At 36.8% G+C, this 13,231-nt stretch overlaps 1 protein-coding gene across 1 annotated transcript; it reads right to left on the bottom strand.

Moving 5' to 3' along the window:
* Positions 1-10: 10 nt before the first annotated feature.
* Positions 11-11,232, bottom strand: LOC130429328 (uncharacterized). Its single transcript, XM_056757810.1, has 7 exons — positions 11,047-11,232; positions 8,978-9,283; positions 5,160-5,483; positions 4,087-4,374; positions 3,201-3,524; positions 2,400-2,510; positions 11-1,725 (listed from the first exon to the last, which is right to left on the bottom strand). The coding sequence occupies exons 1-7, from the start codon at positions 11,135-11,137 to the stop codon at positions 1,640-1,642; spliced, it is 1,530 nt and encodes a 509-aa protein (XP_056613788.1). The 5' UTR covers positions 11,138-11,232; the 3' UTR covers positions 11-1,639.
* Positions 11,233-13,231: the final 1,999 nt, after the last annotated feature.

Genomic DNA, 13,231 nt, shown 5'->3' with positions numbered 1-13,231 from the left:
TTTACGACATAATAACAAAAACAAAATACAGCTAACTAACACACTAACACACAATAAAAACATGATAACATGATAAAAAAAAACATGATTTCTGGTCATTTATTATACAAGAGTTTTCTTCATACTGTTATTGTGCAGTCGCTTGTGTTGGAAGCACTTATATTTGGAGACGTCTCATGACGCATATAGGCCTGTAGTTTTTTGGGGGACAGGAATTACATTTGGATTGTCTGAGAGTCATTCAACATCTTGATAACAGCTTGTATGTCACTATCACAGATGATGAGAGTTGCATGTCGTGCGCACCTTTGTGCATCTCCAGCGCGTTTGGACCAAAGCAGGCACGTCAGTTCCAACCATGTTCTGCCTCTTTGCCCATTTCAGGAGTGTCACGCTGCTAAAACAGCTCCCCAGAAACATACAGGTGAAGTCACAGACACTACGTCCAGTCTTTGATTTAAACAAAAGTAATTGTCGGTTGCACTTTATTTTACGGTACGTATGTGTTCCTATAGTGTTCTTCCCTAAGAAAGTACTGGGTAGCAAGACTTTAATTTGACACAGTTCAATATATAACCAAGTGCAAACAGTGCCATAGTTCATTAGTGCAAGCAGAGATGAAGGGACTCATTTTAAGAAATTAAATTGTAACATCTCATTGTAAATGTAGATATATTTCTGGGTTAGTCTATTAGCAGGATTACGTCAAGTGCTTTAAAGCTGTGATATCGTTTAGAAAGTTGAAAGACACAGAGAACTTTGTATAATATACTGTAAAGATGTATATAAGAACTAAATCGCAATGAAAACTCATTTAAGATGTTAGATATAACATTACACTCTGACAGAAAGCCGTTCAATAGAGAAAATTATATATAGAACATGTATTTGAAATGTTATTTAATGAAGCAATTGTGGCTCAATTAAACCAAAAATAAAAGTTTACAATAAACCAACGGCAAACTTTTAAGTAAGATTAAAATAATAAAAGCTTTCTGCAACAGAAGCTTCAGATAAATCAAAGCTGTATGACAGAATATTAAAGTCAAAGTAACACTGATGGGTCAAAGTCTGATTTCTAGCTCTACATCTCTTTCTAGTGAATCTCAACGTGTGTCCGTTCAGGGTGTGTATTATTTTCACTGCTCAACAATGTCAAATATCAGGTTTGCAGGTGTGAGTATAAGGTCATAAACATTACATCCAATGTCTACAGGTAACAGATATGAAATCTGATATTTACTGATGATTTACTTGAATGTAATTCAACTCTATTGAAAGAATGTTGATGTTGTCGGCAAATCAAAGAGAAACCTTTCGCTGGTAGGGTTGAAAAAATAACAGGAAGTGTCTCAACATCCATTTTCGGCCCAAAAGGCACCAGGTGGAGTTCTAAAGACGATAGGGGTGCTGGTGGTGATCAACCGCTACAGTGAGTGCTCAAGATGGTCTCCTGATTGGTCAATTTTAATGTGTCATGTTAGCTTTAGTCACATGGTCAAGGAAAGTAGAAAAAGGAAATGCGAGATGATTTAGATCCTCATCGCCCTGGAAGCTCTTCAGTGGGAGCTCTGACTCTTCTTTTCCTTTGAGCTTCTCTAATTTGTGTTATTGTGATGTGTTTGTAATGTTCATCATGTTACACTGGAGGCACATCACCATTGCTGGCGTCTCCATTCCTCAAAGGCTCATTTTTCTCCACTGACTCTTCTCTTGTGTTGGAATCTGTAAGAAAAGCAGACAATAAATAATTCTGTTGTAATATTTTTGTTTTGCCTGATTTAGAAAAAAAAAACGTAAAACTGATCTTATTGTCTCTATGATTTCAATCCATTCTTTGGTACTTATCCCCAAATCCTGCAGTATTCTGGATGTTTCAACAGGTGTGGATTTCATGCTGCCCTGTATATTTTTTAGCATGGGCGTCAGAAGCATGTGTATTTCAGAGAGTAGAAACTACACTCATTCACCAACAGCTTCAATGGAGTAGCAAGTAAGACATATGAACATAGTTGTGATGCTTTATTGATGAAGGTTCGATTCCACCTTTCACTCTTCTACCTTTTCACATCACATTTTAGATCAGACAGGCATATGATTTCAACACAATGAAGAAACTATTTGAAATGAGGTGTTTAATAATAAAGTGTATAGTCAGGTTAAAGGTAGCAGGGGGGTCTTTATTGTTCCAATTAGTGGGCATCCACTTAATACATTTAATAAACATAATAATTTAACCTCAATAACTGTTGTATTTAATGTATAATGTACAACATTACTTGTGTACCTTGCGCCTGTGTTTTTTAATGTGCACATTGTCAGTAAATCACCGCAGTAATTTCCACTCCCATCTGTGCTTTTTTAAAATTGCGCTATCGCACTACTATTCCGATTCTTACCTTGATGTCTCATTTTGAGGTGACGGTAGATCACAACACCAGCAGCAGCAGCAGCCATAACCAGGAAGAGAAGAGCAACACATATTCCTGCTATCACACCTGAAGACTGACCTGTGGAGGATAAAACATATTCATCATCATCATTAATGAATTCTTCACAGGCTTCAGTAATGACAGAGAGAAAGTTATTAATATTAATGAATTGATCAGTCTGATCATAAACATTGGTAACCATGATCAGATTTGATTAAAAAACACAATTTGTATATGATCTATGAAGGAATCAAACTAGAAAACAATATCTAAAAATATGATGTTCATATTTTTCCCCGACAAGCGGGGAAATATCGCATTCATAATCGCGGATGAATCGACTGCGATTATGAATGCGATATTTCCCCTCTCGTCAGTGAACTACGGCTCTGTGTAGTAAATGCCGCTCCATCTGAAAGCAGCTGATGGCGATATACTACTAATCAAGGAACCGGTTTTACTGACGAGACGCGCGTGACAATCGAGTGCGATTTATCGTGCAGCCCTACAGCAGGTGTTAATGTGTAAATATGAATTATCAGGACATTACAAACTGTTACTAAATAAACTTCATGTATTTGTGTGTAAGAGCACTGACATAAAGAAGAGTCTATGAAACAAATACTGATCGACTGCATTTTAAATATTACTGTGACAGATTTATTGAAATTAACTTTTTTGAAATATTGTCTTTGCACAATGCTTTAATCTAAAGTGAGACGAAGCTTCTATGAAAAGACTTTAATTATATTGAAGAGATCTCCTCACCTGAGTCAGTGAAACTGAATGTCTCGTGTATAGTGTGTGTGATGCTGCCGATGTTGACATTTACTTCATACTGTCCAGAGTCTTCATTCTTCATGTGTGTGATGATGAGATCTCCAGTCTGATCATCCAGCTTCAGTCTGTCTCTGAATCTCTCTTCAATAAAAGGTGTTGAGATCTTTCTATTCTCTGTAATGATTTCAGCTACAAGAGAGTTGTTGTGTTTGATCTTCCAGTGTATCTTCTCATTTCTCTGTTCTTCAGTAACATCAATGTGTAGAGAGACATAATCTCTCTCTTTCACCATCTTCACTTTAGGAGACAAACCTGCAGAACAAACAGAAAGAGAACAGAGTGATATGACACTTTTTTATCATTTGAAATTTTACACCGGTGTTATCGTGGCAGGTATGATGTGGCACATCCTTGTTTGCTGGATCCTATTTGTGTGTTATTTTATTTACTGTGTTTATACTCACCCTTATGTGGTGTTTGTATTTGTGCTTAAAGGTTTTTCATCTGGTTGATTGACTGAATGAATTGAATTTCCCAAAATAAAAAGAGGTCAAAAGTGTGGTCAATGATATAAACCCAGTTGGATTCTACTTGTACTGGACTGTCTTTACAAGTGTGAGAGTTCTGCATGTTTAAAACCTTGCTAAAAGCTAGAGAGCACTTCACAGTGGGTCACAGGGTATTGTTGACATGACAGATTTGATATATCTTGAGTTAACTGTATGTGATCATTCAACACAGAATGTTTGAGCGTTTTACCATCAGACAATAACATTAACAGCACAAATGTCTGTTATTTCACACTGTAATTGTTCAGGATGTTGAATGATTATGTTAATAAAATCATTACTAAAATAAAGCTTGTGATACTCACTGACATTGAATGTTTGAAACATTGTTTCTGTCTTTTCTCTGATGATGTCTAGTTGATAAAGTCCAGTGAGTTCAGAAGTGATGTGTGTGATGGTGAGATCTCCAGTCTGAGGATTCATCTTCAGTCTGTCAGTAAATCTCACATCAGGCTCATAAACTGGATCTCTGTTGACCGCTCTGTTGACATTAGCTATGTGACGGTCTTTAAACATCCACACTATCAGATCATCTGTATGTAGTTTAGTAAGATGATTGTGTAGAGTAACAGATCCTCCATCATTCACTGACTCTGAATAAGTAATTAAAAATACAGCAAGAAAACGGTCAGAAGCTGTATTTTTATATCTCTTCTCATGTCCACAGTACCTGAATATGCAACAGTAGTTTTTCATTTTGACGTTTCTATATCAACTGCATGATTCGAGAGGGGACTTTTATGCGTTACTTTACTTTTACTTCCGTTTGGGACTTTTACTATTGCGCTGTCAGACATGTGACATAAACAAAACTGAGAGAAAACCAGCAAAGGCGTTTACATGCAGCGTGAAATCTGAGTTATGGGCAAAAAACTACCTCTGGCGAGCGGATTTCACTTACACAGTTTATGAACTTTCACTGATAAAAGAAAAGTGTTTTATACGTTTACATGACCTTACTTGTTAACAGTTTATTAAACATAATGGGAGTAAGACTGTGCATATAAACGCACTCTTTGAGTCTTGATGATCAGTAAATGTGTTCTGCTACAATCTACATTAAATATGATTTGATCTATGAATGAATCAAACAGCAAGGAAACAATTTCTAACAATATATACATATCAGGTGTAATAAGTGAATGATGTTCAGAATGATTGTGTTGATGTCATGCATTACTGTGTTAAAGTGTTAATATGAATTTTCAGGACATTACAAACTGTGAAACAAATACTGATCGACTGCATTTTTTATATTACTGTGACAGATTTATTGAAATTAACTTTTTTGAAATATTGTCTTTGCACAATGCTTTAATCTAAAGTGAGACGAAACTTTTATGAAAAGACTTTAATTATATTGAAGAGATCTCCTCACCTGAGTCAGTGAAACTGAATGTCTTGTGTATAGTGTGTGTGATGCTGCCGATGGTGACATTTACTTCATACTGTCCAGAGTCTTCATTCTTCATGTGTGTGATGATGAGATCTCCAGTCTGATCATCCAGCTTCAGTCTGTCTCTGAATCTCTCTTCAATAAAAGGTGTTGAGATCTTTCTATTCTCTGTAATGATTTCAGCTACAAGAGAGTTGTTGTGTTTGATCTTCCAGTGTATCTTCTCATTTCTCTGTTCTTCAGGAATACCAATGTGTAGAGAGACAGAATCTCTCTCTTTCACTTTCTTCACTTTGGGAAACAAACCTGCAGAACAAACAGAAAGAGGATGTGTTAATGTGTCATGTGAGTCAGACACAAGCGGTCAGCACTGATATATAAACATATTTTCAGTGTTTTTAATGCAGTGACACAGATTGTTTGAAGAACATATGAGAGCAGGGCTCTAGACTGGCATCAAAATGCTCACAAATGTGATCGTATCTTTATAACGTGCGAGGTCTACAGGTGTTGCATCGGTGCGAGTTGCCCTGCTAAAGATTTATTTGAACATTTCATGTGATTTATGAGTGAATGACGCGCTTGTGATAAGTGCAGGAAAGAGCGAGTAGAGAGCTTGTGCACTCCCTCTGTCTCCAAACTAAAGTATGCGTTCAACTTCATTTGGTGTTGGGCAGACAGAGAGGCATAAAAGCATCACAGGACAGATTCTCAGACGGATCATTGATGACATATTCTGATGTCCTACAGCTGTGAAAAACAACAGCAAAGAAAACAAAGGATTGTGAAGAGATACAATTTATATTTGTGTCAGATCATTTTATTGCCAAAATATAACTTGAAAGAAGTTCATAATGGTATGGTCAAGGTCATTATGATAATGCTATAAAAACGGGTGCGACCACCTGAGAAAGTGAGTCACACCAGTGCGACCAGCGGGAAAAATGAGTCTACAGCCCAGAACAGATTAAAACAAAACTATAACTTGCAATAAAACGGTTTAATTCATAGATATGATGTTGTGTGTCACAGGATGATGGTGACATGACAGATTTCAGTGCTCGTGTTCATGCCTTTACTAGCTGTTATTGAAGGATGATCATGTAAGCACGCCATAACAAAGTTTAAAAAAAATGCAAATAACAATCACAGCTTAAAACCAGCAAACAGAAAATGACGCCAAGCTCTGTGTGATGCATTTACTCCTATGAAAACCCCATTTTTATTGTGTTTATGTGCTATAATCGGTTCCCCGGTGCATGTAGCAATCCAGAAAATGTGAAAAATAAGAACCCAGTAAGTTTGTTTTGGTCTGCCTTTGCCTGAAAGCATGTGAGAAATCGAGTCGTTCAGATATCGTTCAGGTTGTGATGTCCAAAATGGATTTTATTGCAATGTTACTGGCCCTTAATCTACTCCGTTCCACCCAGCGCTCCGCCATTGTGGTTTTCACAAGAGACAGCGGTGTACGTGACGTCATGGCTAAAGTTGGTGGACGACATTTAATGTAGTCGCTGGAAAGAGTCCAAACCTAGCAGTGGATTTATTTTATTTTTAGTGGAAATCAATCAGAAACCATGAGTAAAAACCTGCTTGTTTGCACAAATCACTTCAAACCTGAGTGCTTTTTCAGCCTGGGACATTACAAGCAGGATAAGCTTCAAAGTTGTTCCTAAAGAGGGATCGAGACCGACTGAACAAGACAAAACTGCCGATGTGAGTAATATTTATCAACAATCTGAATTGACGAAAATGTAGCGTATATATAGGAGGATAACGTTAGCTTATGATAGCGAAGTCAGTCACAGGCTAAATAAAACATTTAAACCCTGTGTTAAACTTACTGTATATAAGTGCAGAGAGACACTTACTTAACTGTATGAATGTTAAGACATTATGTGCGTTAATATGTTTAGACTGAAAAATACATTCTCAGCTTACAAGTAATGCTTTCACGTTGTGTGTGTAACTTCAACAACAAGAGCTTAAATCCACGTTTTTCCTGCAGCTGCAGCTGCGCAATCAGTGGATTTTAGGAAAACATAAACGCACAACGTGAGCACTGTTTGCTGTGACTGATTTTTAGTCTCCGGACGAATGATTTGAGACGTTTAACCACAGACGAGTTCAAGAAACATAATTTTGCTAAACAATTGTCATGGCAGTACTACACGTGTGCTGTGTCGTCACACCGGACGGAAGGGAGAGGGGTGCTCTGTAACTCATTATCATTTAAAGAGACATGCACAAAAACGTTAAAGTGAGCAGAGCTGTTTTTGTCGAGGCAAGAAGGGTTTTGTTTACACAGCCATTGAGTGTTTTTAAGCAAAATATGTTCCATAAATTTCATGAAGATCTTAAATAAATTATACCAATTTGTTGAATGTGGTTGTCTAAGGAAACCTTTAAAGCAGAACTTTAAACGCAACAGACTCTTCATAGACTTGAATGATCAGCAGAACGAACTGTCAGAAAGTGATGATGTCGCTCGCATGGACCGTCATCCGGCATGTGACAGGTACTGATATCATCACTGAAGCTCATGTTAAGCTGTTTACATAAAAAATATTCACTGCCCCTCTGTGTTCTGCCTGTTACTTCATTAAAATGATTGTGCACCATATATAAACTTCTTGAATGAGTTTAAGTTTGACTATAACTTAACTACTGTTATGCATATAGGCCTAATAATTCTAGTACTACAAAGTTTAGATGATTGGTAAAAAATGACAAGGAAAGTGATATTTGTTGTATTGTTTTAAAATACGTTCTCCTTAATTTGTGTGGTTTTAGTGTGTAATTAATAGAATTCAATAAAACAAATTTTTGGTTTTCGGGTTTTCATTACGTATCCTGCCTTGATGCCCGATGACTCCTGAGATAGGCGCAGGCTCCCCGTGACCCGAGGTAGTTCGGATAAGCGGTAGAAAATGGATGGATGGATGGGTTTTCATTACGGTGCATCCCTAATGGACTCCGTCCTTCCAGTCATGAGTTTTCTAGCTCCCTATGCAGAGTTGTGACAGAACCACGTCTTTTAGGTTTAGATGTGTTATGTGTGGACACACGTGGCTTTTGTTGTCACTTTGCGCTGCGTGTCCTCCTGTTTTTCGTTAAGCTCCGCCCCTTTGTTTCTCCACTAGTGTTTCATCTCTCTCATCTGTCCCATTATGTTCCCGCTAGTTTCCATTTAGTGTTTAATCTCCGTCACCTCCCCTTTGTAATTATTCTTAGTTAGTTGTTCCCTATTTTAAGCCCTTTTGTTTCTCTGTTCCTGGACCTGGTTGGATTGTTGTCATGATTTCACTTTGTATCCTCTGTGCCCTTCTGTTCGTCTATTATGGATCACCCCGTTCCTGGTCTTCCTGCTCCTTGTGTTTTGGATTTATCATTTAGATCACAGGTGTCAGACTCTGTTACTGAAGGACCGCAGCTGTGCAGTACTTGACCCTCCAGGAACTGAGTTTGACTCCCTGATTTAGATCATCGTTCTGCCTGTTTGTTTTTGTCCCCCTTGTGGGAAATATTTTAGTTTGATTCCTTGTTTCATACGGTTTTCCCCATCGTGGTTTTTTGTTTTATTCATAAAAGTAGTTTTGTTAACCCTTCTACTGCCTGTGTTTGGGTTCTGTCATCTTGTTCTGTGACATCTGATCATTTCACCACAGAATGTTTGAGTGTTTTACCATCAGACAATAACACGAACAGCACAAATGTCTGTAATTTCACACTGTAATTGTTCAGGATGTTGAATGATTATGTTAACAAAATCATAACAAAATAAAACTTGTGATACTCACTGACACTGAATGTTTGAAACATCGTTTCCGTCTGTCTGTTGATGATCTCTAGTTTATAAAGTCCAGTGAGTTCAGATGTGATGTTTGTGATGGTGAGATCTCCAGTCTGAGGATTCATCTTCAGTCTGTCAGTAAATCTCTCATCAGGGTCATAAACTGGATCACTCTTGACCGCTCTGTCGATTTTAGCTATGAGATCGCCTTTAAACCACCAGACTATCAGATGATCTGTCTGTAGTTTAGTGAGATGATTGTGTAGAGTCACAGATCCTCCATCATTCACTGACACTCTCTTATAAAACACACCTGAAGACACAAACACTGAGAGATCAAACACTGTGTGTCTGTAAAAGATTCAGTTGAGATCTTTCATCTTTGAGTGCGTTTACATGCACAAAATAAACAGATATCTATCAAAAACAAGCTTATGAAAGAAACCTGTTTTCATGTGTTTACATGCACAGTAATAAACCGGCTACACAGAAAACCACGTTTATATGGAAGTTTGAGTCTTGCCAGGTTTCTCGTGTGCAGTGACGTCACCATTGATAGTCTGTTTAGTAATTAAAAATTCAGCAGAAAACGGTCAGAAGCTGTATTTTTATATCTCTTCTCATGTCCACAGTACCTGCATGTGCAACAGTAGTTTTTCATTTTGACGTTTCTACATCCACTGAATGATTCGAGAGCAAACTTTTATGAGTTACTTTACTTTTACTTCCGTTTGGGACTTTTACTATTGCGCTGTCAGACATGTGACATAAACAAAACTGAGAGAAAACCAGCAAAGGCGTTTACATGCAGCGTGAAATGTGAGTAATGGGCAAAAAACTACCTCTGGCGAGCGGATTTCACTTACACAGTTTATGAACTTTCACTGATAAAAGAAAAGTGTTTTATACGTTTACATGACCTCACTTGTTATCAGTTTATTAAACATAATGGGAGTAAGACTGTGCATATAAACGCACTCTTTGAGTCTTGATGATCAGTAAATGTGTTCCGCTACAATCTACATTAAATTTTATTTGATCTATGAATGAATCAAACTAGAAAACAATTTCTAAAAATATATATATGTCAGGTGTAATAAGTCAATGATGTTCAGAATGATTGTGTTGATGTCATGCATTACTGTGTGTTCACAGCAGGTGTTAATGTGAAAATACGAATTATCAGGACATTACAAACTGTAAAACAAATGAAGAGCTCTTTTCCAAAACGCATTAAACGGCAAATAAAAAAAATGAGTTTGTAAAGCCATTTTGCTGTGTACTAAACCTATTCACTGCTCCATCAATGTTTCATGCCAAATCGCTATATTTCCTTGTTTATAATGTTCTGCAAGATGCAGTTTCTTTCCAAAACGCTATTAGTGCCGAACCTGTTTTTAGCCTAAATGTGATATGTCCTCTCGACCAACCAGGATTTGCTCGTTAGTGGTATTTGTATGTGATATTTCTAAATTATTTGTTGTATGTGGTGGAAAATATTGAAACATGAAATTAATTTATTTTTTTATTTTATTTTACTATTTAGTTTGTTACTATTTATTTTATTTGGCTGATATTTATTTCATGCATTTGCATTTATTTGATTTTTATTCATTTATAGTATGACTCCCTGATGTCATATATTTCTTGTTGTCATGTTTGTTTGTTTTTAAAAAGAAATAAACCCATATTTTTTGTAAAAAAACGATGGATTTGTAGCGTTTTGAATTTTTTTAAAATAAAATTTGAATTTATAATCGACAATATTGTTGTTTCATTTAACAATCATTGTTTAACATGTTCAGACTGAGCCAACAGACAAATTTAACAGGATAAATTGAATATCAACAAGATGTATGTTTCTAGGTAAAGAAATGTCATTTTCATGAAAACTATTAAAATGGATTTAGAGCGTTTTGGAAAAGAGCTCTTCAAATACTTGATCGACTGCATTTTAAATATTACTGTGACAGATTTATTGAAATTAACTTTTTTTTGACTTTGCACAATGCTTTAATCTAAAGTGAGACAAACTTTTATGAAAAGACTTTAATTATATTGAAGAGATCTCCTCACCTGAGTCAGTGAAACTGAATGTCTTGTGTATAGTGTGTGTGTGTCCGATGTTGACATTTACTTCATACTGTCCAGAGTCTTCATTCTTCATGTGTGTGATGATGAGATCTCCAGTCTGATCATCCAGCTTCAGTCTGTCTCTGAATCTCTCTTCAATAAAAGGTGTTGAGATCTTTCCATTCTCTGTAATGATTTCAGCTACAGGAGAGTTGTTGTGTTTGATCTTCCAGTGTATCTTCTCATTTCTCTGTTTTTCAGTAACATCAATGTGTAGAGAGACAGAATCTCTCTCTTTCACCATCTTCACTTTAGGAGACAAACCTGCAGAACAAACAGAAACAGAAAGAGTGATATGACACTTTCTTTATCATTTTAATTTTTACACCGGTGATATCGTGGCAGGCAGGGGTGCCGCCAGAAATTCTGGGCCCTATGGAAACCAAAATTTCTGGGCCCCCTACATTTTTTACAGATAAAATTTAACCCAATAAACATGCCCTGTATACTTAAAAAAAGATACTTAGCACATTGCATAGTTAAAATGTCTAAAGATGAGTACAAAGCCTACAAAAACAAGAATTTTTTTTAGAAATATGTACTTGTTTACATAAAAGGCAGAACATTTATTATCTCAATTGCAATTGCAAGCACAAGAGAACATTATGTATTGACATATACTTAACATGAACAAGCTTTAGCTGGGTCAAACTGCTCATTCAGGAAACATCAGCTACAGTAGAGACACGTTTTATTCAATTTTATATTATATTTTTCTGGGGCATTTTATTCATATTAAGAACGTCAAGTTTGACAGTATCGATCTTAGCAGCCGCATTGTCACTTCACAGAACACACGACACGGCAAACTAATTTTGTAATTTTTGAAGCGTGTAGATTACTTTTTGTTTTGCGAAGTTATCATCATGTGGCGAACACAGTAGATAAGACGTGTTTAGAGGCTGCAATCTTCGCGAAGTTTCGCGCTCAGGCTCACCTTGTTCGGCTGAGACGGGGGGTGGGGGACGTGGGTGTGCAGCAGCCGCTGAATCTGTGTCTACGAGACATGATAACCCGTCCCGGAGACAGCAGAGATGTTATTATTGTTGGATGTAAATCATAATTCAGTAATTATTTTACTAAGCTAGCTAGATAAAAGCAGGTCATGTAGCAACAAAAATAAGTTTTGGAATACAGGAATAGGGCAAACTACCTTTCTTTTTGAAAAACTGTGTGACATACTGTCGACTTTGGCGTTCTCTGTCTTCTCTTGACTTCTTTTCTTTCCGTTTTTGTTTCCCTGACTTTTGATGTGACGTGTCTGCGTGTGTCACTGTCTGCGGCAAGTCCAATAAGCAAGAGACGCTACACTAGCGAGCGCAGGTGGAATGAACCATTGTGAGAGGGAGCAGGGAGGGTTGTGACCGAAACAGTAAATACATTATTTGTTTTTTAAATATTAAATCTATGGTCAAAACGGACAAAATACACATTTAGTGCACGAGGGGCCCTAGCATATTTAATGTATGTATTAAAAAAAGAGAAAAGAAATAGGAAAATAAAAAGGGGGTCTGCTCTTCTGGGCCCTAAATCAGGCTGGGCCCTTAGAATCGTCCTAACCTTCCACCCCTTTACGGCGCCCATGGTGGCAGGTATGATGTGACACACCCTTGTTTGCTGGATCCTATTTGTGTGTTATTTTATTTACTGTGTTTATACTCACCCTTATGTGGTGTTTGTATTTGTGCTTAAAGGTTTTTCACCTGGTTGATTGACTGAATGAATTGAATTTCCCAAAATAAAAAGAGGTCAAAAGTGTGGTCAATGATATAAACCCAGTTGGATTCTCCTTGTACTGGACTGTCTTTACATGTGTGAGAGTTCTGCATGTTTAAAACCTTGCTAAAAGCTAGAGAGCACTTGACAGTGGGTCACAGGGTATTGATGACATGAAAGATTTGATATATCTTGAGTTAACTGTATGTGATCATTTCACCACAGAATGTTTGAGCGTTTTACCATCAGACAATAACATTAACATCACAAATGTCTGTTATTTCACACTGTAATTGTTCAGGATGTTGAATGATTATGTTAATAAAATCATAACAAAATAAAGCTTGTGATACTCACTGACACTGAATGTTTGATACATTGTTTCTGTCCATCTGTTGATGATCTCTAGTTG

Source organism: Triplophysa dalaica, chromosome 10, assembly GCF_015846415.1.
Source record: "Triplophysa dalaica isolate WHDGS20190420 chromosome 10, ASM1584641v1, whole genome shotgun sequence".
In the NCBI taxonomy this organism is placed as follows: domain Eukaryota; kingdom Metazoa; phylum Chordata; class Actinopteri; order Cypriniformes; family Nemacheilidae; genus Triplophysa; species Triplophysa dalaica.
The sequence above is the reverse complement of the archived record's forward strand: the minus strand, read 5'-3'. Positions and strand labels throughout refer to the sequence as shown.

Coding starts and splice junctions, on each gene's coding strand:
- LOC130429328 (XM_056757810.1), bottom strand. CDS start 11,137: ATGAAGAATGAAGACTCTGGACAGTATGAAGTAAATGTCAACATCGGA. Junction 9,284..11,046: donor ATTCAGTTTCACTGACTCAG/GTGAGGAGATCT, acceptor TTGTGTCTTCAG/GTGTGTTTTATAAGAGAGTG. Junction 4,375..5,159: donor ATTCAGTTTCACTGACTCAG/GTGAGGAGATCT, acceptor TTACTTATTCAG/AGTCAGTGAATGATGGAGGA.